At 49.7% G+C, this 24,014-nt stretch overlaps 1 protein-coding gene across 3 annotated transcripts in view; it reads left to right on the top strand.

The window, feature by feature from the left end:
* The window catches only part of PXN (paxillin), a 40,901-nt gene extending 17,009 nt beyond the window's left edge, over window positions 1–23,892 (top strand). Inside the window, exons 1-11 of one of the 3 annotated variants that reach the window (XM_048964453.1) lie at window positions 2,896–2,917; window positions 4,582–4,808; window positions 5,250–5,365; window positions 7,573–7,712; window positions 8,050–8,251; window positions 8,748–8,883; window positions 18,738–18,911; window positions 19,256–19,429; window positions 19,988–20,069; window positions 20,420–20,568; window positions 22,208–23,892. In XM_048964453.1, the coding sequence (XP_048820410.1) occupies window positions 2,911–2,917; window positions 4,582–4,808; window positions 5,250–5,365; window positions 7,573–7,712; window positions 8,050–8,251; window positions 8,748–8,883; window positions 18,738–18,911; window positions 19,256–19,429; window positions 19,988–20,069; window positions 20,420–20,568; window positions 22,208–22,474 (1,674 nt within the window). In that variant the 5' untranslated portion in view covers window positions 2,896–2,910 and the 3' untranslated portion in view covers window positions 22,475–23,892. Of the gene's footprint in view, window positions 1–2,895; window positions 2,918–4,581; window positions 4,809–5,249; window positions 5,366–7,572; window positions 7,713–8,049; window positions 8,252–8,747; window positions 8,884–13,238; window positions 13,966–14,742; window positions 15,010–15,689; window positions 16,083–16,671; window positions 16,753–18,737; window positions 18,912–19,255; window positions 19,430–19,987; window positions 20,070–20,419; window positions 20,569–22,207 lie in introns of those variants that run through there. The other 2 variants (XM_048964452.1, XM_048964451.1) reach the window with 2 other exon arrangements.
* Window positions 23,893–24,014: the final 122 nt, after the last annotated feature.

Below are 24,014 nucleotides of genomic sequence, written 5' to 3'. Positions count from 1 at the left end.
CCTGTTGCTGATGGGCAGATGGGAATTTGTCAGTGCCTTGTTATGCACTGGTCTGTGATGTGTTCTGCACCGCTGAACAGGTGGCACACCTCAGTCTGGGAGCATTTCTTATGTGCATGGAAGGCACAGGGGGGGAGTGCCCCAACAGCATGCTTTGCACACAGGAAGATGCATGTCAATATCTTTTCTAACTACCTTACCATCTATTAAGCAGGGCTGAGTGCAGCTCAGATTTATGGAGAAGGGAGTTGCTGTGTTCATCAGTACAAAGGGTCCCCTGTTAGCCATCAGTTTGAGGCTGTGCTGTGACCCCAGGTGGGCATTACTGCTCTTTATCAGATGAAACCGAGGAATGTACCCTGAGGCTGCACATGGTTCAGAGCATTCAGAGGACAGCAGGTGCTGGCATGCAGGGATGGTGCAGGATCCTGTGCTGGGAATGCATGAGGTGTGCACAGGGACATGCAGGAGATAAGTGCTCTTCTCAGTGCAACTTGAACTGATGGGTGGAACTTCCCCTAAGGTACTGCTGTGCTCTTACGTCTTGCTGGTCGTCTTGGTGTGAGGGTTTTTTGTGGAGAGTTCAGTGCACTGGACATCAGTTACCTTTTCCTCCATCCTCTAACATTGCAGAGCGTGTTGTGCTGCAATTTCAGTCCCAGGCTGAGAGATGGGCAGGGCTTTGATGAGGCTGGCAGCAGTGCAGTTGGTGTTAAGATCCACTCATCTGTACCTAATGCATCTGCAGTGTGGGATTGGAAGGCCAGGATCCCAAGAACCCTGTAGATAATAATGGCTTTTCTTGCACAAGGGAGAGTCAAACGTGCCCAGACCTCTAGATGTCTCAGAGTGCTGTTTAGTAGTAAATTATCAATCATGATATCACTCTTTAACTGTCCCACCTCCCCAGGAAACAGCATCGAAATGTCACTTGAAGGTGAACACAGCTGTCTTCCCACAGCAGGCAGGATGTGGGCTGGGCAACCCTCTGGTGGAGTGTGATTTCCCTTGTGTGTGCAAGCTTTGGGTCCTGCGGTGGAGGGAAGGAAACTCTTCTTCTGTGCCTCTCCCACATCTGCAGGGTGCTGTGCTGAGCAGTGCCAAGACGTGGTGTGCCCTGAGGTGTGCTGTGTACACAGAATCACAGAATGGCCAGGGTTGGAAGGGACCTCAAAGGGATGAATTTCCAACCCCCCTGCCAAAGGCAGGGCCACCAACCTCCCCATTTAATACCAGACCAGGCTGCCCAGGGCCCCATCCAACCTGGCCTTGAACACCTCCAGGGATGCAGCACATGGTGAGCTGAGGCTTTGTGACTGCAGTGATGCAGCAGTAGCTCTGTTGGTATCGTGTCCCTTGCTCTTCCACACCCCCTCCTTAGTGCAGAAGTGCTGACAGAAGGCTTCAGTGTGCCGAAAGCAGGAGGAGGCTGTAGGTGACCGGGTGAGGTGCATCAGTGCCAACCCAGCCGCTGCCACCCGGGGTTCCTGCTCCATCCTTACAAGCTGTGGTGGTGCCCTCTGACGGCTGCACTGCTCCATTCTGGTGTGCCCTATGGGCTGTGTGGCACCGAGCGGCTGATGGCCGCCTCCTGCAGCCCTGTGCCATAGAGTCGCCTTGGGAAGGAGCACTTCATTAGCTGAGAAATCAATAGAGCCTTTAATATTTCTGTTTAAGAATTGAATATTTCTATTTGTGGAGCAATCGCTGCAGTGACAGCGCTGCACAAGGCACAGCACCTTTGTTACAGTCATCCAAGTTAGGGCTGTCTGGTTCCTGAGGTCCCTTTTGTGAGAGAAAGGTAGGGAGCAATGGCTCTTTTTTTTCCATCAGTAGAACTCCCTTCTTAGCTCCTTCCCTTGCCTCATGTTGTGTTCTGATAATTGGAACTGGTCCAGGAAAGGACACGTGTGGCTGGAAAGAGAAATGGGGACGGCTGTGGGTGGAGAAGAGCTTCCCTCCATCGTGGCAGCGAGCTCAGGGAGGAGCAACCCGGCTCTGGGCACGTCAGATAGGCACAGGGAGAGGGGCCTTGCAGAACACGGGGGGAGCAAAGAGAGTGAGGGATCCTGTGCCACAGGGGAAGCGAGGTGTGCATGCATTCCTGAAGCTGCTGTGGCATCAGTTGGGAAGTTGAGAGCAGTTGCAGTAACCCTCCAACGGCGCGATTCCTCTCCAGCCTTTTCTCCTCCCTCTGCTTCCTGTTCCTCAGTTCTGCCTTGTTTGCTCAAGTTGGGAAGGGGGAGGGAATGGGGGAAGTTAATCATTAAACTGCAATGTCTCCTTAACTCCTTCACAGCCTGAGAGCAGAGTGCTCCTGGCACTGCCAGACCCCTCGCCTGCAGACTTGCTGGAATAAACCACTCCATTTAGCTGAGCTCCCTTCATTGCTATTAGTAAAAAAAGAGCTGTGTTTCTGCCCAAGGAACCGTTCAGCAGAGGGTGCTGAGCTGAGGAGGCAAACTGTGTGGTGAGATGGTTACATCTTCTGTCCTGCAGGGAGGGCTGGGGGTGGAAATACGACTTGGGTCCCCATACGGGGCTGGACGAGCCATACAACCTCATGAGATTTTTACTTCCTGGTAGAGTTTGATTTGCTTTTGTCATTGGTGGGGAAAAGCAAAAGCCACACCTTCTTGGGTAGCACTTCTGTTGGAGGTTGTGTGCACAAAACCTCCAGCCACAGGACCAGGCTGAAAAAACTGCAGCTCTTCAGCGTTCTCCTGAGGTATGTCTGTGCCTTTCACTGTGGAATCCACCAGCTGCTCTTTTGCTTAAAAAGAAGATCAAACTCATTCTTCCCCAGCTGCAGCAAGCTGTATCCCTTAGGAGAATCTGCTCCTGGGCTATTTTGGTCCCTCTGGGAAGACGCCTTTGGTTGAAATGATTTTGGAGCATCTTTCTGGCTAAATGAAAGGTGTGTGGAGTTAAATTAACTCAGTATTTAATTTGCTAATAGCGAATTTGTTATCTGCGGGCAGAGCTGCTCTTTTTTTTTTTTTTTCTTTTATGATGCTTTGCTTTGTGGAAGAGTTGAATATAAAAGCAGTACCTTCCTGTCTTGTAATGTGATGATGCTGTCCTCCATTTGACCCTTTAATATATTTTTTGGAGGCTTGCTAAGTGCCTTGGCTGCACTGAGGAAGTGGCTTTGGGCTGGCGGGTGCCAGCCCCTGGGAGCTGGTAGGCAGCCATTAGGGTGAGCTGGTTTAGCTCCTGTTCTGCTGCCTCCTGGTCACTTCAGCTCCCTGCCACCCTGCCTGCAGGAGGCTGTGGGTCCCTCCGCCTGGGCTCAGTCCTCAGCCCCACAGTCTGGGAGTTGAGTTCCCTGTTGTGCATGGGGGAAGGGCAGCTCCTGCACACCGAGACTGCTGTGACAGCTGGGGCTGTGCACGGGGCAGGGGCATTCCCAGGGCCTCTCCTCCAGGTTTGCCCAAATCGTGTTGCTGGTGTCTGGCTGAACTGCGCATCACCACAGGGTCCTACCAGGTATGTGATGCTCTTGTCATGGAGAGCGCTGCCGTCCCCAGCAGCCCGGCTCCTCTCTAATGGCCTTAAAGAGTGTGTGCTCGAGCTCACTGGAGAGCTGGGCAGGCGGCCAGCGAGGCTTTCTGTTGGAGTGTGTGCAGTGCAGACCTGCAGTTGTTCGCAGGAGTTTCCCCCACCCTGGTCTGCAGTCGGCTGAGCGGGGTGGAATCGCAGGACAGAAAACCCAGCAAGCTGGGATTTGCCTGTGAGTCACAGCAGAGCAGTGCAGGGCTTGGAATGGGCGGAGAGTAGTTTGCAGGAGGAAATCCAGGAAGGCGAAAGGTGGGTTTTCTCCTCCTGCTATTGAGGGTGTGTATTTTTTCCTGCTTTAAGATTTGAGAGGTGCTAACCTTATGGCATGGGCTCCTCTGCCTGGCACGAGTGCTGGTGTTTCTAGTGAGTGGAAGTTTTTTCTTCTCTTCAGGAATCTGTGAGCAGGCTCCACCCAGCAAGCTAATTATTTCCAGGAGAAGAAATTGCATTTACCTGGCAGGCCCTGGAAGCTCATTAACTGTGATATGTGCAGAGTATTCTTAGGAAAGCTGAAGCACGTCTTCCTTCTGCCGCGGTGATAGACTCATTTGAAAGCTGCATGCTTCTTGCAGTGCCTTCAGCTCTGGAGAAAACCCCTCCCGAGATCTTGTTTCCTGCAAAAAGCAGCGCCTGCGGCCACGTTAAATGACTCCATGATGATGTGGGGCCTGTAATTAGCCTGTGTCAATATCCTGTTGCAAGTCCATCTCTAGGCAGGTTTCTCCTAGGTTGCTCTTCTGCAAAGCGTACGCTGTGCGACTGCAGGTCGCAGTTATTGCATGGTTTTCCATTTAAGACAAAGATCTGAGGCTGACACAGTTTTTCTGACTGCTCTGATATCTCTGAGCCTTTCCTTTGTACTGGAAGTCCGAGGTGCAGCAGCAACTCACAGCACATTTGGTAGATCGCCTTAAATGAAAACTTCCTGAAGACTTTCTGATGTGAATATTGTGAAGGAGGCAAAAGAATCTGTTGTCTGGGATTTCACAATACGGTGTGTTTTAATTTTCGTTCCTGCAGACGCCTTACTGGCAGACCTGGAATCCACCACCTCGCATATCTCTAAGCGACCAGTGTTTCTAACAGAGGAAACTCCTTACTCCTACCCAACTGGAAACCACACGTACCAGGAGATTGCTGTGCCACCACCGGTGCCTCCGCCGCCTTCCAGTGAGGCCCTAAATGGCACTGTGATTGACCCCTTGGACCAGTGGCAGCCCAGCGTATCCAGATACGCCCACCAGCAAGTAAGCACGTGCTGATGGAGGTGGGGAGAGTGTGTGCGTGGTTTGTTGGGGCTAGATGAGGGGAGGAAACAGCAAGGAGGGAGGATGACATTGGCTAAAGACTGGGGAAATGAGGGGAGGTCAGATCAAATAGCAGAAAAGACCTCAAAACCCATCGTTGGTGCTCCAGCAAAGTGGTAGTGTGATGGGATTAGGGTTAGTCATCAGTCCTGTAGCCTGTAGGAAGCAAGCTGGGGCTTTCCAGCTCAGGTCTGCGACTCATAGGCAAATCTGAGGCAAGTGGAAAACAGTTGTTCCTGGTGTAGGTCATCTGATGGGGGCTGGGTGGGCTATGTAACAGGTTTTTGCTGCTGTACTTTCTCCTGCAGCATGTGGGGTTGCAGTACAGTGTGTATATTCTTGTTGTGTTCCCTGTTTCCAGTGCAAATTTTATTTCCACAGCCTCAGTCCCAGTCTCCGATCTACAGCTCTAGTGCCAAAAGCTCCAGTGCCTCTGCTCCTAGAGACGGGCTCAGCTCCCCTTCTCCCCGTGCCAGTGAGGAGGAACACGTCTACAGGTACCTTCTCCTTGCTAAGAGAGAAGCCTGACTTGTGGGTTGAGCCTTCTGTGGCTCAGGCTGCCTTCTGAAGCTGGAAACAAACGCTGCACTTCCTGTATATTTTCTGTTGCCCTGTGTTGGTTTCTATTACCTCATTTGGCCAGAAGTTATACCAGAGGAGGTTTAGGTTGGATATTAGGAGAAACTTTTTCTCTCAGAGGGTGGTCAGGCACTGCAATGGCTGCCCAGGGAGGTGGTGGAGTCGCCGTCCCTGGTAGTTTTCAAGAGGCGCCTGGATGAGGAGCTATGAGAGATGGTTTAGTGCTTGTGGTACTGATAGGAATGGGAGGGGGGTTGGACTGGATGATCTTGCAGGTCGTTTCCAACCTAGTGATTCTGTGATTCTGTGATTATCTTTTACATTCACTTAAAGTGTTGACCTGGGCCTTCACTTTGCTCAGCTGTGGAAGAAGTTTGAGGATCCATCAGGATCTGGGTGGTGTTGAGGGATACAATCCAGAGACCAGTGACAAATCCGTCCCCCTCTTAAGCAACCCCACATGCTTTAGGAAGTGGGTGGCCTTTGAGTCAGTTGTCTCAAGGAATGCAGTACCCATCACCTAGCGGGATGTGCCATTATTTGGATTTTCAAGTACATTTAAATTTCTTCATGAAGGCTTTAAAACTTCTGTCAGTACTTCTGATGTTACCAGTTACTAATTATATTATACTAATGGACAGCTGTTATTGCACTGAGAGGTTGCAGGGATGGCCTGTGTGGTGAGACAGACCTTCCTGCTGACATGGGGGTGAGAGAGGAAGAAGCTGCCATAGCTCCATCTCTGATGGCCCCGTGTGATGCACTCTGTCCCGGGTACCTTTTTATAGGTGTGGGGATGAGTATTGCTCTCCTGTCAATGTTCTAACTATGCCTAGGTCTTCATACTGAGCTGAAGGCTGCTTGCAACCAGAACTACTACAGGGTAGAACCAGAAGTATCTAGGGATGGCTCAATGGAGGCAGTAATTGCAATTTTTCAGAGGGCTGCATGCAATTAGTACAAAATCAAGATAATTAGGGCCCTGAATCCTCCTGTAAAAGAGTCTGGCATGGTCTGGTTCTTGTGTGAATTGGAGCTTGTGTGCTTAGGCCAGGATGAGGTATGTCCTTCTCAGATTGTGTTTGTGGACTTTGTTTTCAATCTGAAGAGAAAGATAATAACTGCCTTTATGAAGTTCCATAATTGTCCCTAGTGCTATAGGTATGACGGAGCTCAACCTGTTATGTATTAACTTTCTGAGCAGAAAGCTGAGGTGTGCCCAAGACAAATTCCCATTTTGGATTTAGGAATAAGAATTTCTGAAGCATTAAAAGTTATTTGTCCGTTAATAGAACTAGGAGAAAATTATTTCCCTGCTATTGACAGTGGGTCGATTGTTATTAGTGTAGTTACTGTACAGATCATTGCACTGGTACTGTTCTGCTTTTAAACACTTTGCAGTTGAGCATGGCTAAATGGGATCTCCCTTATAGCATAAGCTGTAACTACAGGCAGTGTGTTATATCTATCTATCTATCTATCTATCTATCTATCTATCTATCTATATACTCATGTGTAGGTAAGCCTCTCTAAAGGCTTCTGTGTTGAACGCCGTGGAAAATCTGTCAGATTACTTTCTTATAAATTGATTAAAATTCATCAAAGTAAAGATTTGAGGACTTGAAAAGAGACCTCATGGCAGCCTTTTGTGGGACACACAATCTGCTGCTTTTGTAGCTTTGGTAGCTTGACTTTTGTACTTCTTGTCCATTCTGCGCTGGCCCTGCATCCCCTTCCTTCAGAGGAGAGGTTTTTGCTGCTGGTGTGCTGTCAGCAGAAACAGGCCCTTTTCCTGTATGCCAGCTAATGGTTCTGCTGCTGTTCTGTGCATCTTGGATCTGTAGACAGTTAACTCTTTGCTGTAGGACAGTGCAGCAGAGTCCTGAGATCTGAGCCCCTTTCTATCAGTGCTGTTTCTTTGTAACTGACAAGTGAAGATGTGGCTAAACAGCAGCTGTGGGGATAGTCATTTCACAACGCACACAGCTTTGCCCACAGAGCTACAAACCTCAGCCTGAAAATAACACAGTACCTGTGTGAACTCTGTGAACTTAATATCTAAGTTTCCCTCCATCATTCTGCTGTGTCTTAAAGCAGAAGTTTTACACTTCCCTTTTATCTCTAGCTTCCCAAACAAGCAGAAGTCTGCAGAACCATCTCCCACCATGACCAGCACCTCTCTGGGCAGCAACCTCTCGGAACTGGACAGGCTTCTCCTGGAACTGAATGCTGTTCAACATAATCCCTCCAGTGGCTTCCCAGCAGGTAAGGACTAGCAAGACATTTGGTGTTAGTGAATAGCTTACTTCCCAGAGTAGCAGCCTGCTTCTTCCTTCCAACAGCCTTGCTGAGGAAGATGACTCCAGCCCTGAACAAAGATTCCTTTAGTATGGATAGGATCTCTTGAGGTTCAGCAGTGCTGGGCCAACTTTGGAAATGACTCTAACTTCACAATTTCAAAGTTAGAGCACATGTTGCTTGTGCTCTAAGTTCTAAATATTCTCAAAGATGGAGATTCCACAGGGTTTCTGGGCTCTTTTCTCTTGTTTGCATATATACATGGGCCTATGTGTCTGAACAACTCTGCTCCTCTGTTCTAAAGATGAAGTCAGCAGAAGCCCATCACTGCCCAACGTGACCGGACCTCACTATGTTGTCCCAGAGAGCAGCAGCTCTGCAGGGGGGAAGGCTGCACCCCCTACAAAAGAAAAACCAAAGCGAAATGGTGGGCGTGGGATCGAAGATGTGCGTCCCAGTGTGGAGAGCCTGCTGGATGAGTTGGAGAGCTCTGTGCCAAGCCCAGTGTAAGTAGTGCTTTGGTGGATGCAGTGGGGTTGGGCGGGCTGTTATGGGAATAGGGAGTGTAGTGGAGGGGCAGATGTTGTGGGACAGAGACAGACAGACGTCCCTTGGCTGTAGAGTGGGAAGTCAAGCAGGCACTTGAAGATGCTCCTGCTCTTCTATCTGCTGCAGCTCTTCCTGGATGAAGGAATACTTGAGTTGTGGCACATTTTTTTTAAGCTCAGGTTTATAGCTGTCTGTCCAGATGAGTGTTTGGTCATGATCCGTTCAGTAATGGGTGGATGTATGTGCATGTACACTCATGTTAGACTTGGCAGAGAGACAGGACCTGTGTGTGTTGCAGAAGCTGGATCAGTGGGAGGGCTGGCTAGGGAGAGCAGTGCTGATGACACTTGCCACGCTTGCTTGTTTAGAGGAGCCAGTGAGGCTTTCAGTCTAGGAACTCTCCCCCAGGCCTAGGTGCACTCTTTAAAAATAAATATATTTTATTTTCATCAGCCCTGCAATCACTGTGAGCCAAGGGGAGGTGAGCAGCCCCCAGCGTGTCACCGCCAGTCAGCAGCAGACCCGTATCTCTGCTTCTTCAGCCACACGAGAACTGGATGAGCTGATGGCGTCCCTCTCTGACTTTAAGGTGCTTTATCTTGACAGCTCGCACCTCATCTCATCCCTTCCCACGCCCAGGCTCTTGCATGTTGGCCACATCTGCTGACCTTAACTGATTTCCTGAATGCCTGCTTTACCTCTCGTCTTGTGGAACTTCCTTTGGTGGTGTTTGTGCTGCTATAGGTTCTTGACTGCAATAGTTTCCTGTCGCTGGTGTGGGCAAGGGAATTCTGGGGTCTGTTTTTCCATCTGTTCTGCAGTTTGTCTGCATTTGGCAAAGATAACAAGCTTAGTTGCTGCTCGGTGCAGGGTGAATTATTTTGCTATGCTGCAACTGAATGAGAAGTAGGGAAGCTTGAGACAGCACCGCTCTGCTCCATGACAGGGGCCAGGCTCTTCTGTTCCATGGGCTGACCCTCTGCAGCAGTGTGCTTATACTTTGTGCTTTCCTGAGGAGGGTATTTGGGGCTTAAAGGCATGTGGTATGAGCATTGAAACCTTTGCATCAAGCAGCTGAAAACTTCAAGGGTTTCAATTTTAAAACAGTATCAATTATTCAGCTCCAAATAGGATTAGAGACTGAGCTTGTGTGGGTGAAGGATGGCAAACACTATTCAGGATCTTGTTTGCAAATCAATGTACTGTGTTGGAAAAGGACTGCTACTTCAGTCACAAGTGACACACGAAAAAATTCCCCTAATAGAAGTAGTGGAGGAATAACTTGCCACTGGAGCATCAAGCACTTGCTCTGTGTACTTAGAGAACTTACAAATGCATGCATTTCTATTCAATTAGGTATCCTATCCTTTTTACACTAGGTGGTTAACTGGAGTTTATTTTCATGGTTCATCTACCCACAGTCATAGCAAAATAATTTTGCTCTCTCTACTTGTTTGCTTATAGCATTGCTGAATTATTCCCTTGAATTTGTTCCGAGAGAGGTGGAGAAGCACATACCTAATATGTTGTCATTGTTGGGTGTGCCTTTCTTACATACACGTGCAAGTCTGCTTTGTAATCCTACAAAAGTTCCAAACTCTCTTACATTTTCCTCACATGGAAGAATCTGCCAGTACTTGGTGATGTTTCTTGGCTGTGTTAACCTCCATCCCCTACCATGAGTTTGGTCCCAAGGCAGTCAGAGCTGAGCAATGTTTTCTGAGAAGATGTAGGCAGCTGAGAAGCCTGCATGCTCCTCGGGACTTTGCTTGCCCTGTACTTATTGGCTTCAATTCAAGCCTGCAGTCTGTGACTCACGTACTTGACTTTGTGAGACTCAAGGAGCAACTCGCTGTTTTCTCTGGACTTAATTTAGTACGTATTTAGTCACTGCAAATAGTGATGCCTTACTGGTGCTTTTCTTTTTCCATATTAGGTCCTAGGGCAGAGAGCAGGCTATCAGCGAGTATCTGTTCCTTGCAGTTGAAAAATTGTGCTGTTGTGAAGCTGGAGAGTTCCCACCTGTGCTGCTGGCAGCGTACCCTGCCTCGCTGCTTCTGCGTGCTGTCAGTGCCAGGGCCTCCTGCTGCTTTATCAGGGCTCAGAAAGCAAGCTCAAGGTGTGGTTCCTGCCACCAGCCTTTGGTCCTGGTGAGCTTTGGCAGCAGGGGATGTCCTTGCCCAGAACAGGCCTTCTTGTTTTGTGCAACTCCAATAAAACTGCATGGATGAGGCTAGATGCTTTCTGTAACACTGCCCTCCTTCCTGGCTTCTTTTCTGCTTGAACTCTAAAAGCAACCTGAAATGCAACAAGATCTCAAGATTTATAAATGCAGTGTTAGGGTTTTTGAAAGGCATTGAGCTCAGGATCGTTGTCTGTCTAAATGTTTTTCCCCACAGAACCAGCAACATGATTTCTGTAATAGTTTCTCTTTTATTATTATTGTCATTGGCTGCTTTTGGACAGCTGCTTTACTTTATCCTGTTTTTCTTTTTCCTTTCAGTCCTTTTTCTTTGTTTTTACCTCCCCTGTTTGTGCCAATGGGTGGTGCTGACTTCTCTGTAAAGATGATCTAGTCTGTACCAGTGACAGGGTGTAAGGGGGAGAAGTGGGGTCTTTCCCAATGGTGAAAAAGAAAAGGCTGTCATTCACGTGCCAGACTTGTGTGTGGTTGCAAGAAAAAGGACAGAGGAACGAAGTGCAGTATGTAATTAGCTGGAGTTGGTGGCTGCTGCAGGCCCCAGTGGATGGCAGTGGGAGAGGTGGCAGCACCAGTGTTTCACTTCTGTCATAGCCCAGAGTAACAGATGCTGTTACAGACTGATACATTACCCTTTTATCTTTTGCTCACTTTAATGAGTTGCTCGTTCTTTTTGCTTACAGGATCCATTTGATTTTGGTTATCTAGCTCATCAGCACTGAGGTTACTTAATGCACTTGGTTCTTTTGCCTCTGACATTTCTGTGTAATGTGACTCCAGCTGACTGCACATTGTGCTGCTCCTGTTTAACTGTTATGTTACTGTTATGTATTTAGCCCTTGCTCTTAATTTGGAGTTAGTATGCTTTTAGTATGCTGGAAATATTTGCTTCTGAGCAAAATGCCAGCCCTGCCTTGCCAACAGCTGACTGTTTTAGAAAGTCTGGAAACTGAGTAAGTGAACTATAGTGTAACACCCATTTGTACAGGTACATCCACGTTAGGCAAAATACAGGGAGGAGGGCAATATGAGGAAATTCCCTTGTTATTGTAACTAATTAATGTACTTGCTGGTTCTTTTCATCTTGATTTCCTCCTGGAAATGAGGAGCAACCTGTGATTAATTGCAATCCCCCTATTGCTTTCTAAGATGCCCCTCCATGGCACTACTTGGGGACTTCACCAGTGTGTGTGCTTGCTGGCTCATGACCCCTTGGCCTGGGAGCTGCTTAGGTCACCTGCAGGTCTCTTCCAGCTATTGGCAGATCATGTTTGTGTTCTGGTTAATTTTTTCCTTTTATTCATGACAAGTCCCCATACAGGTAAGTAAAGACTGAGCTGTTGCTACATTAGGATGTGAGGGTCTAACTTCTTAAAGCTTTTTCAAAAAACACAGTGAAGAACCAGAGCATATCTTGATATCTATTGGATTTGGAGAACTTTGGATAGGTTTTTTAAAATGACAGGGCTCTGCATTGGCCTTAGGTTGACCTACTGTGTGAACTTGGCTACGGCAACGTTCTGATTTTTCTCTCTTTGAGAAAAAGGTGCAATGCCAGTTTGTCTCCTAAGGCTCAGCCAGGAGCCACTGAAAACAGGAAAAGGAGGATCCATGATTCTTATTTTATTTTAAAAACCCTCTGAGCCAAGGAGAGCAAACAAATTTGTCTCAGTCACTCTTGTTAGGGTGTATTTTGGATTAAAATGAATACTGATCTTGTTACAATTGAAATGTGGAGATTGTGACCTAAGGAGAAGAGGTTCATCTGGCAATCTAAGCAAAGTTTAGAAGGGCATGGAATGACTGGCAAAGCCGTTGTGATTCACTGTGTATCACCTCCAAGGTGAGATTGATTCAGTGAGTAGAGCAAAGCCCGCGTCATCTGCTTTTGTTGTGCATGCCCTGAGGCTTTGTTCTCACTGCTGTGAACTCGGGCAACTGGAGCAGTTTTAGTGCATGGAGAAATGTCATGGTTTGTTCTATTCATCGATTGCTTTTTTTTTTTTTCCAGCTTTGAAATATAGAATGTACATAGCTGAGTATGAGTGAGTTGCTAATGTGACCTTCACCCGCAGTGCAGACATTCCTGGGCTTATAGCTGGCTTCCTGGCAGCTGCTGCGTGCCCCCATCGCACTGCAGGTGAACACATGAGGTGTTACGTAAGAGGGTGGCAGAGAAAAACGATCTTGATGGCTGTTCAGCTTCATATCCTGTGATCTCATGCAAAGATCAGCACAATGTCACATCGATTCTCCTCTTTGCTACCCTGTTCTCATTCCTGTTTCTCTGATGTAAGGCTCAGGATCAACATGGCTCCTGATTTGGAGATCACAATTGTTAAAACACTTTATACCATGCTTCTTTTTTCTGCCCTCTGTTTCTTATTTCTTATCTTTCTTTTTTTTCTCCTTCTTTCTTCTCTCTCCTTTTTGCAGACTATGTCTCTGATTCCTGAACCCTCCCTAGAACTGGTTCCCGATTCAGCAGATGCAGACTCCAGCAGCATTCCTCCCAGTTTAACCGTGCTATCCCCTTCCAAATGCCCTTCTGTCAGGCACAGCGGGGATGTGGCAGTGCCAGCAGGTTCCCCCTCAGCAGTTCTCTGTGCTGAGGAAGGCATTAGCACTGTAGTGTGGCCTGCTTTGGGGCAGTGTGCCACTCTTCCACGCGTACCCTCTTTGCCACAAATGGTCCCTGTGCCCCCTCCACGTGTCTCTTCTGTTTCTGCTACTCGTGGGGAACAGATGGCCTCTGCAAGTTTGGTGAGGCTGGTTGGAAAGCCTGACTCTTCCAGGAAGACTTCCCAGGCTGTGCCCAGGGCTGAGCTGCTGTGTAGATCTGCTAAGGTGGAGGCACAGGGCCTGGAGCTGGCAAAAGAGAGTGAGAAAAAGGAGCAGAGAAGTGACCCCAGACTCTCAAGCGTCTCAGTTTCAAACACTGGTATAAGTGATCAAGGGAAGGAGCAGGCAGCTAAAGAATTGGATCAGCAGGGAGTGTTCAGGGATAATTCAGCCCTTCCTTCTCAGGGCAGAAGTGTGAAAGCAGCTTTAGATGAGCTGTGGGCCCTGGAGCTGTCTGAGCACGTACCAGAAGTACACAGAAAGGGTGACAGCATTTTGAGTCCTGTGTGTGACCCTTCTGTTGTGGGACTGGATCAGTGGGCTGTCTTCCCAGACACTGAAAAACAGTTGGGCTTTGCTGTGGAGCGAGGACAGGAGCAAAAGGCTGAAGTATCACCTGAAATCCAAGTAGGTGGCTGTCCTGAGCTGGTCAAGAAGAGGCAGGGCAGGGAGAGAACTCCCAGAAAGGCAGGTACTGCTAACATGAACAAAGCTGGAGAAGATGGAGAAAATGAGCAGCTCAGAAGCTCTGCAGTTGCTCCAGAATCTCCTGAAAACACTTGGAAAGCTGAATGGGATTTGCCATGCCTCTCCAAACCACCCATTGAGAGGATTTCTGCATCAGGCCAGGCAGGCACTGAACAAATGTGGGAGGAGGATGAGTCCTAGCTGGGGCTGTCCTGACTGCACTAACGTTTTGTGTGTGGTGTGAGTGTGCCTGGGCCCACCCACACTAACAGCATGTGGTGCTGAGCAGCGCTACTGACAGCTGCATGTCATGGAGGCTTTAAGTCCTCTGCTTTGTCCTCTGGTCCGTTCTGCAGGTCAGTCAGCAGCACAGAACATGGCAGAGTGTAGGGACTGCCCAGTGAAATGGGTTTTTATTCCTTAAATGGAATAAGGCAGATGCTCAGTCCATAAAGGCCTCTGAAAAGTTAAAGGGCTGATTCACTCCTCTGGAGGATGTCCCTCTGCCTTTTTAGGTCTTGTTGTTGGACCTGTTAGTGTTCCTTCCAGCTCTGGATGTATGCTTGGTGCACCAGACCACGAGTCTTGTGCTTGTAAAGGGCACACACTGAAAGTCTGCCGTGTTTCTTTGTGATGCTGAAGTTTCTTTAATGCTCAGTGGAATGGTTGTGCTGCACCTCGTATCTTGGCTTTCTGCTGGGTAATCTTTCCCTTCCTTTTCTAGATAGTTATTTTTGGCTACAGTGGTTATCCTTACAGAGTTTTTCCTTGCACTGAGTCACTGTTCTGGACTGTGCCAAGAAGAATTTTGGCATTGTGGAATTAATGTCATCACTCTCCCTGCATACATTTGTCACTAATGGCTTGAGTTTGTGCTGTTGCATCTTGAGGCTTGCTCTTACTCTTTTCTCTGCTGACACTATTGCCTTTTTCATCTAGATTAAGTCTTTAATCAAGAGGACAAAAGAAACCTCCAATGTGCATCCAATGAGTCGTGACCTCTCTCCAAGGCGTAAATTAGGTCCTGCAATATTTCACAAGACCAAGTCCCAAGATCGCTTGATTGAAGAGCTGCAGGACAGACTGGGAGTTGCTAAACAGGAAAAAGAGGAGCAGAAAAGCCAGAATGGCTGGCTGACAGAGGGGGTCATTATCACTGCCCGACCCCAGGGGGAAGAGCAAAATGGTGGACAGCAAATAGAGAAGGTAGAAAGTGAGGGGAACTTCCACTTCTGGGAAATTGGAGCATGTTCCTGTCTAGGCAGCATTTTGTGGAGATGTATGTTAGGTGACACCTTAAACAACATGAAGTGAAGAACTAACTCCTCCTTCTCAGCCTCTTCTGACCTGAAAAGTAAACTGGCTCTCAGTTCCTAGTTCATGTTTAAGAATTGGATATCTAAGGGTGCTGGTAATGGTATCTGTTTAGGCAATCTGCTGCTATTGCATATCAAATACCCATGTGGGTATTGTTTGAAAACCCTTCTGGGAGGCTTGTCAGAGAGGGATGCCTTGTCTTTCCCAGTACGTGCCTGTGCAGGAAGTTCTGGGTGTAAGATGGTGCTCTTAGAGCTACACAGAGAAGGAAGCTTTCTGGTTCCCTTCTCTGTTTTCCCTGTCCCTTGGCTCTTTGCTGTTTTTTTCCCCTTAGATAAAGATGGTAACCAGAGGCCTCTGTCCTTACTTGCTTTGCTGGGCTGTGTGGCAGTGAGGTTGATGTTCCAGTTGTGCTCTGATGTAAACCAGGGAGGTTCAGAAGAGCAGGAGGGAGAGCACGAGGCAGCAAAGATCGTTACTCACTGGTCTGTGCTTCCAGCCTTCCTGTTGCAGGAGGTGCTTGTTGGTTCCTCTTTGGATTTACTCACTTTTCTTCCCTGTCTCTCTAGGTGGTATTGCCTCCAGAATCCCCACACCCTCGAAGGAGGACAGTCTCTGTTTCAGCCTCTCCCCCGCTCCAGCCTTCCAATGAAGCTGTGAAGACAGTCCCTGCTAATGCTTCTCCCTCTCACGTACCTGTCCTCCCACTGCCAGCTCAGCCCTCCCATGCACTAGCTACCTCAGCTCCATGTCCAGCCTCCTCCTATTCCTCCCGCTTGGCTCCCCAGCCACTTTTCCAGTGGGAAGCTTCTGGTGCTGATTATCATGAGCTCTCTGTTGTGGGCACCCCTCCTTCTGAAGATCCTAGGCACTCTTCTCCCCAGACCTGGACCCCTAGCACCAAGACAGTCGTTTCTGTTGGCTGTCAAACAGAAGATGAGGCTTTCCTCCCGCGGATGCAGGCAGGATTCTCTTTTCTGCTTTCTTTTTTATTTAATTTTAAGCACAGTGTTGTCCAGTCTTTGCACTGCTGTCAGCTTGGTAGCTCAGTAAACACGATGTTCAGGTGAAGGCTGGCTCTGAACCACTTAATGAAAGAGCAGAGTCATTAGTGGTATCAAATCAATGCCAGCTGTGCCTGCCTAGCACTGCAAACTACATGGTTGTGCACCAGTCTGCTGAGATGTTGGTGCTTCCTGTCTGCCCTTTGTGCAGCAGGGATTGTGATTTGTTTCCCTCTGAGATGAAGGAGGTAGCTCTGAAAGTCAGGTCTCAACTCTCCCTGCCACAACCTCTCATGAGATGGGAAGAGGGATGGAAAACTGACAGCAAAATCTCAATCCTTCCTGTGCTTACCCGTGTGATGAGGTGTCCCTGTTGCATTTGGAGGAGGAGCTGCTGCTCTGTGCCTCCTGTCAGGGAGGGGTTGCAGCCCTGGGATGCTGGGAAGGTGTAACACACGTGAGCAGCACGGTGTTTTGCCATGCTATTTGTACAAGCAGGTCTCAGCAGATAGCCAGCCTCTGCATCCTGAACTGTTGTACTTTTCAGGTGACCTCTGCTCCTCCCCTCACCTGCAGTGCCAACCTGCTGGCTGCCTGCGCGCCCCCAGCCCCTCCCAGCCCTGAGAAGGCAGGAGCTCCTTTGTTTCCTCTCAGCATGGTGTGCTTTTGGGTGGATGTGTGTGCTGGGAGCTGCTCCTGGAGCTTGCAGCGTGGTGATCCTAGCTGCTGTCTGGTAGTGCATGGTTTGGTGCTCCTACAGCACCCAGCTGAATCGGAGTGCTGGTAGGTCTTGTGGTGAAGGGACAGCTTGAAGGGCCTTTGCATGACGGATTTGTGTGGATTCTGTGCTGTGTCCCCTTCAAATAGCAGGCAGTGTGTGCAGGAGGTTGGAAACAAACTTGTGAGCTGGCAGAAGGCTGAACCAAGTAGTGGTGGCGGTGTGCTCAGGTCATTGGGCCTGCACTGAGGTCATCTGCATGGCCCACACCAGCAAGGCACCACAAGTGCTGTGTTTCTACATGTTGAATTCTTCTCCTCTCCTTTCTTTCCAGATGGTATTTATGATTTGTCTCTGTGTAACCTGTGCTTTGTGGCCACAAGCCCCTGCTCAGCGAGAGAGGATTTGATTCTTTTAGTTCTGTCCAACCTTTTCCTCGTGCTGTGCCTGACCTTGTCCTGGGACTCTGCCCTGGCTCTGTGTACATGGGGCCCTGCTGTCCCTCTCCTGTGAGCAGTCTCCTTGCAGTGGAGTGCTTTGGAGATGTTCACTGTAGCTGTTTGGTAGCAATAACAGCTGTATGGCAGAGAGTTTATTCCAGGCTCCAGACACTGGGGCTTTTCTGTGCTGCTGGGCTGGGAAATTATGTATGTCATGAGAATTTTTCTACAGACAAGTGGAAACCAAGGTTGGTCACTGAGTCAGCTGGTTGGCTACAAGCACGACTGGCTGCAGGACAGGGAGTAGAGCTCCTCCAGTGGCTGGAAGGGTAGAATCTGCCAGGGCTCTCGAACACCTCAGGAAGTCCTGCTCCCCTGCCCATGATGGCAGCTAGTGGGTTGTTCAGAAGTGTGGATTTCACATCTGTTTTTAATCTTGACTCCGTGGCAGGAGAAAACATGCTTCAGAGCAGCATCTCGGGGGGGGACGACACGACTTCTGTGGGTCTTTCTAGGCCTGAGAGTAGCTACTGCTGTGCAGTCAGCTAAAATATCTCTATCTCATTACTGCAGTTCTCCTGTAAAAGCAGCTTTGGTGTCCAGAGAGAGCACATACTTTGTTCCTAAGTTGTGAACCTAAATAAAACTTCTCTCCCTGTTCTCCTCTGGGGAGCCATTCCAAGCCGTGTGTACTGTGACTGTGGAGTTCCAGAAGCTGCCCCTGGGATGAGGATTGTAGCCCCTTCCCTGTGCATTTCCAAAGGTCCAGCAACAGACGTGGCACTGTTTCCATTGCAGCCCTGTCTGCTCAGGCTCTGCTGTGGATCCACTGCCCTCTGTGTGGGTAAACAACAGGCAGCTTGAAGGGAATTTCCTTCCTGCTTCCACTTGCTTAGCTTTGGCGTGGGATGAGAGCCACCTGATGGGGCAAAGGAGATTTGGCAAAAAAGGAAATGTCCGTAAGGAGTGCAGGTGGAGGAAAGGGAGATCTAGCTGAAAGGGAGATGGAGAGTGGAGGAGGAATCCCTTTAAGAAGGATAGAGTGGCAGTAAGAACAGAAAGAGGTCAGAGGGAAGGGGCCCTCTGGATGGCGTCTGTGCTTTGACAGCTGGCCAGGAACTGATGAGGTAAAGGGAGATTTTTGGCAGAGGCTTACAGAGCACTGTACTGAGTGTTTGGGAACAGCTAGTAACTTCTGCTGTGTGTACAGCAAAAGAAAGTCAAATCCTTAGTTGCCAGCTCTGCTGTTTTACATCCCATGGTCTCTGCATGTCTCTGCATGGGCAGAATGTGTGTACTTGATCCTGGCTCTCCCAGGCTTCTGCAGAGAGTGTAGCTGTCTCCTAGCAGCCTCTGGTTTGTCTCTACAGAAGTGCCACTGGCAGCAAGAGCAGAGATATTTCTGGGAAGTGCAGCAACGTTTGCTGTATAATCTTTGTTTTCTCTTCCCTGCAGTTCATGGCACAGGGGAAGGCCGGCGGCAGCAGCTCCCCACCATCCACCACCCCCAAGCCTGGCAGTCAGCTGGACACCATGCTGGGAAGCCTGCAGTCTGACCTGAACAAACTGGGGGTAGCAACAGTCGCCAAGGGTGTGTGTGGAGCCTGCAAGAAGCCGATTGCTGGGCAGGTGGGTTGAAGGTGCTGTCTGATTGCTGAGCCTTGGCCTGCAGCTGGGAGCAGTGGGGAGGGCTTCTTTCGTGAGGCTGAAGAGACTGGAGATGCTGGAGAAACTGAAGTACTCTATTTATCCACTGGCTAGGTACGCTGTAAGCTCCTCCAGTGACCTCTACTCTGCCCTTGAGGGACTGCCCTCTCCTGAGATGATAGGTAATTCAGTTTTCATGCTACCCCAGTCCAGGGCCCACTTGAGTAGTAGAACTTGCCATTCTTGCTGACCTCCAGCTGGTGTCTTGTCATGTGGTCTGGGGAGAGCGAGATGGAGTTGTCCTTCATAATCTGTCTTCCCAACAGGTAGTTACAGCCATGGGGAAAACCTGGCACCCTGAGCACTTTGTCTGCACCCACTGCCAGGAGGAGATCGGGTCACGGAACTTCTTTGAGCGGGATGGGCAGCCCTACTGCGAGAAGGACTATCACAACCTCTTCTCTCCTCGCTGCTACTACTGCAATGGGCCAATCCTTGATGTGAGTTCCTGGCTAGGGTTCAGAGCGCTGGCGAGGTGCTGCAGGCCTTGCTGTTAAAAGCTCTATCTGTGTGTCCTGTGTGAAAGGTGTTTTTAGGGGCTTCTGTTTTGCCTTTGCCCTTGCTGTGAAAGGCAAACAGCACCATCTGGTACAACTTTTTACATTAATGAGGTGGTTTGGTCCCCCTCACCTTCCCTGAAGCTGTAATCCTTTGAAACTCCATGTGGTTTCATCGTTTTGATTATGACTCCCCAGCTCTTTTCTGCTGGTAGCCTGTAGTAACAGCACCAGTGCTAGTCCTGAGAGCTGGAGGGGCCCTGTGTAAGGGAGGAAGCAGTGTGCAGGGTCTTTTTAGGGTTTAAAAAAAAAAGTATGCCATAGGGAAGGTCTAAAAGAGCTAGAGATGGGGAAGAATTGACTCAGCTCTATAAAGAACAATCTATTTTGATGTGTGCAGTTGGCAGTGTTGACTTAAATGTGTTCTTCCCTCCCCTCTTGCTCACCTCCAAGCTGAAGCCATGATTTATGTGACTTTTCTTTGTGTCTTCTTCTGAACAGAAAGTGGTGACGGCTTTGGACAGGACGTGGCACCCTGAACACTTTTTCTGTGCCCAGTGTGGAGTTTTCTTTGGACCTGAAGGTATTATGGGTTAATGTGAGGGGAAAACATTCTCCTTCCTGAACTGCAGACAGGTGTGTAAGGCAGAGCTGCTATTAGGGGCCAGCTTGAGTTAACAGGAAATACTGGAGATGGAAGTTCTAAGGAAGTAGCTGTTCATGGGGGAAGGATCTCACAGAAATCTTTTCACTCTCTTAGTCCCTGGAGAGGATGAGCATGTGTGTGCACAGGACAGGAAGGGCAGCAGGAAACAGCTGCCTGCTGTGTGTTAGGGGAGAGGAAGGGTGATCCTACCCACGCTGCTTACCCCACAGAGCTTGGCTGCCATAGATGAGGGTCTGGAGCTGATGATCTTTGTTCTTCTTTGGCAGGATTTCATGAGAAGGATGGCAAAGCCTATTGCCGCAAGGATTACTTTGACATGTTTGCTCCCAAGTGTGGAGGCTGTGCCCGGGCTATCCTGGAAAATTACATTTCTGCCTTAAACACCCTGTGGCATCCTGAGTGCTTTGTCTGCCGGGTAAGAAAACCAAGGTCCTTTGTGGCTGCTGGACCCCTGTCCTTCACGTCCTGCAGGCATCTGGTCCCTTATCAGGAAGGAGGAATCTCTGGGGTCATGAGAGACCACCAGCACCACGAGATGAAAATGTCAGCAACCAAACACCTTCTTGCTCCTCTGCCTGTTTACATGAAACCTTCTTGCTGCATTGCTCTTTCTGTTCCCAGCTGCAGTTAAAGGGCTTCTGCAGCAGAGCACAGATAAACAGAGACATGTTTTGTGACCTTTAAACAATTATAAGCTAAGCTTCTCTCTAAGCACTTGCCTCAACGATCAGATTTTGAGGATCTTCCTCTCATGCTCCATCTGACAGCATAAACTAATGAAACTGACCTTGTTCAGACAAGCATGCACGTCAGTGGAATAGTGGCAGGCTCCATACAACAGGCATAATAAACAGGAATACTGCAGATTAAATGCTTGGCACTCTTTCAGAGAGCCTTGCAAATATTATCTCTTACAGGCCCCAAGAGAAGAGCAAATACAAGCCAGAGTTTCCTAGAGTGAAACAAAAAGGCAGAGGCCAGATTAAGCAGCAGAATCACGAGCTGCTGGTTCCTGCTGTTCAGGGCACTGCACTGCCTGTCCATTGCTGTCTGGCTCCTGCAGTGGCGCATGGGGAGTGGAGCCAGAAAATGGCAGTGCTTGCTGCGTGGGGCCAGGCAGGGCCAGGCTTTTTGTGCCAGCACTGAGCTGCTTTCATGCAGTTCTGCTTTCCTTCTCCCTGCTGCCACACTGCTTGTTTTAGTGGGGCTAGCTCTGATGTCTTCCAAGACACAAAGCAGGATTCTCTTGCCCATTTTGCCAAAGCAGAGAAGACTCCCTGCTGCTGAGGGAGGAGGCTGTTTATTGGACTAATTGTCTGCACTAGATAAGTTTTGGACTTGCTGTAGGCAAATGGTGTTTGACCATGGTGTTGTGAGTGTTCAGCTGCTTGTGGCTCTGCATGTTGTTTGCTGGGCTCTTGTTTGTGTTGGGGCCCAGCTGAGCTTTCTTTGTGGGAAAGAGGTTGGTGTCTGGGCTGGATTCTGGAGATCTGGCTTCTCCTCTGCGCCCTTCTGCTGCTGTGTTCAGTGAATGGAATCCGGATCCTGTGCAAAGCATATCTGTAATGCCAGCTGTGCTGCAGAGACTGCTTTTGAAAACATTCTTTTTTGTCTTTTAGAACCAGCCCCAAATTCATTACATTTTGCTGTAAGAAAACTTTGTTAGTCCCCGTTCCCTGGTTCCCACTGTGGGGAAGCTGGGCCGAGATTAGGAGATAAAAGGAGAGGAAGGTGCTGCAGTGTTTCCTGTCCCAAGGGAAGGAGCGTTCCTCCTCCTGCCTGGTAGCTGGTTTTATTTCCTTTGTGTGAGGGAAGCCAGCTGAAGCCATGGCTGTTTCCCTTGCCTGTGGCTGTACCTGTCCATCTCTCGGCCTTTCCTCAGAGGCTCTTCTCAACAGACAGGAGTTTGGTTCGGTGCACGGCAGGATGATGAAAGGCAGCAACTCGCACTGCCTGCGGTGCGGCCGGTTTGTGCCGCAGAGCTGAGGTCTGTGAGCTGCCCGCATCCCCAGCTCATTGCTGAACCTGTCCCCTTCTGCTTTCTCCTCCTGCAGGAATGTTTCACGCCATTCATCAACGGCAGCTTCTTCGAGCACGACGGGCAGCCCTACTGTGAGGTGCATTACCACGAGCGCCGCGGCTCGCTGTGCTCTGGCTGCCAGAAGCCCATCACGGGACGCTGCATCACTGCCATGGGCAAGAAATTTCACCCTGAACACTTTGTCTGTGCCTTCTGCCTCAAGCAGCTCAACAAAGGAACCTTCAAAGAACAGAACGACAAGCCCTACTGTCAGAACTGCTTTCTCAAACTCTTCTGTTAAAGGCATCATAGATGGGAGCTAAGCATCTTTCTGCCGCCCCTTGTGGCAGTTCTGTCTCTTTGAACATTACTGTGATTTAGAAACCTTACCAGGCAGGGGAGGGGGCGGGTGGCAGTGCTCAGTGCTGCTGCAGAGAGGCAGTAGATCCAGAGATGAGACGGACCATTAAACTGGAAATGCCCTTGCTGTGTCTCAGTAGAGAGAGGCTCGGTCCCCTCATTACGGTGTATCTGTGTATGACTGACAGCTGAGCTTAGCCCCAGGGCTCCACGGGGAGGCTGTCCTCAGCCCCTGCTGCCAGGAGCAGCTCTGCATGCAGGATTCTGCCTGTGTCAGCTCTGGGCAAACCCTGACACTTGCAGGCAGCAGTTTTGACACCTGGCACAGCGAGGGCATCCCGTGATCTCAGCAGCACCCTGCCTCTGCTCCTAGAGCCACGTGGCATGTGTGACTTACAGACCAGAGCCTCAGCACAGGGCTGCCACGGCCCTGCAAGGGTCTCTCCAGTTCCATTACACTGTAAGGAGTTGATACCACTTTTTGTTGTTGTTGTTTTAAGAGGAATGAAGGTGTTACTCTGTGGGTTCTTCCTGGTTTGTTACTCCGTGCCTCTTCTCAGCACGTGGAAGCAGTGGGTGCTGTCCCCCTTCAGAAGCCTTGGTGCAGGGAGTCAGAGCACAGCACTGCTGCCCATCCCCAGCAGGAGTGCAGGCTGTGTCCCACTGTCAGGGCCCGAGCTCCTCCCGAGGGAGGGGGGGAAGAAGCGAAGGGGTTTAAGAAGCCAGGAAACAAACCAAGTCCTAACTTTCTCTTTCTTCTTCCTCTCTTTGCTAACGAGAGCTGCCAGCCTTCGGCCCTTCCCCTCTCTGCTCCCGTCCCACGTGTGCTACTAAGAGATGCTACAGCAATAACTTTTATACTGACTGTTCTGCCAAACCCCGGGCGGGCTCTGCGACACGCCCGGTTTTACTATGGGAACGAATACTGTATCCTGTCTTTGATAAGATTTCTACACTGATTTTCGAATTCGTATCTAATTTGCTTTTAATCCTCTTATACAGAAATTGGTTTTGAAGTGATTTTAAAGAGAGCGACTTTTCTATCAGCGCTGCGGTGGCGGTGCCGTTCAACCCAACGGGCGCGGGGCGCCGCTTAGCGCGGCTCGGGGCCGGGGAGCGCAGCTCGGGCTGCGGGGCGGGGCGGGGCGGAGAGCCGCGGGGGGCGGAGCGCCGTGCCGGGCTGTGCCGGTGCCGCCTCCTCGCAACGGCGCTACGGGCGGGCCGAGCCCTGCAGCCCTCGGAAGGCAATAACCGGCTCTGCTGGGCGTCGCCGCGTCGCCTCCCCGCCATGTAACGCTCTCGCTGCGCTTTGCTTCCATTTACGTTCTTGCAGTTACGCCAATAAAGTTTGTACCGTTATTCCGTGCCGGTGCCGCTCTGTCCGTCAGCGCCGCCCCCTCCGCTGCAGCGCGCTCCTCCGGCCGCTAGGGAGCGCGCCGCGCCTTCCGCCGTAGTGCGGCGCCACTCCTGTGAGTGACGAG

This window comes from Lagopus muta, chromosome 17 (genome assembly GCF_023343835.1).
Source record: "Lagopus muta isolate bLagMut1 chromosome 17, bLagMut1 primary, whole genome shotgun sequence".
Taxonomy (NCBI): domain Eukaryota; kingdom Metazoa; phylum Chordata; class Aves; order Galliformes; family Phasianidae; genus Lagopus; species Lagopus muta.
This window is presented reverse-complemented; position numbering and strand designations above follow the sequence as displayed.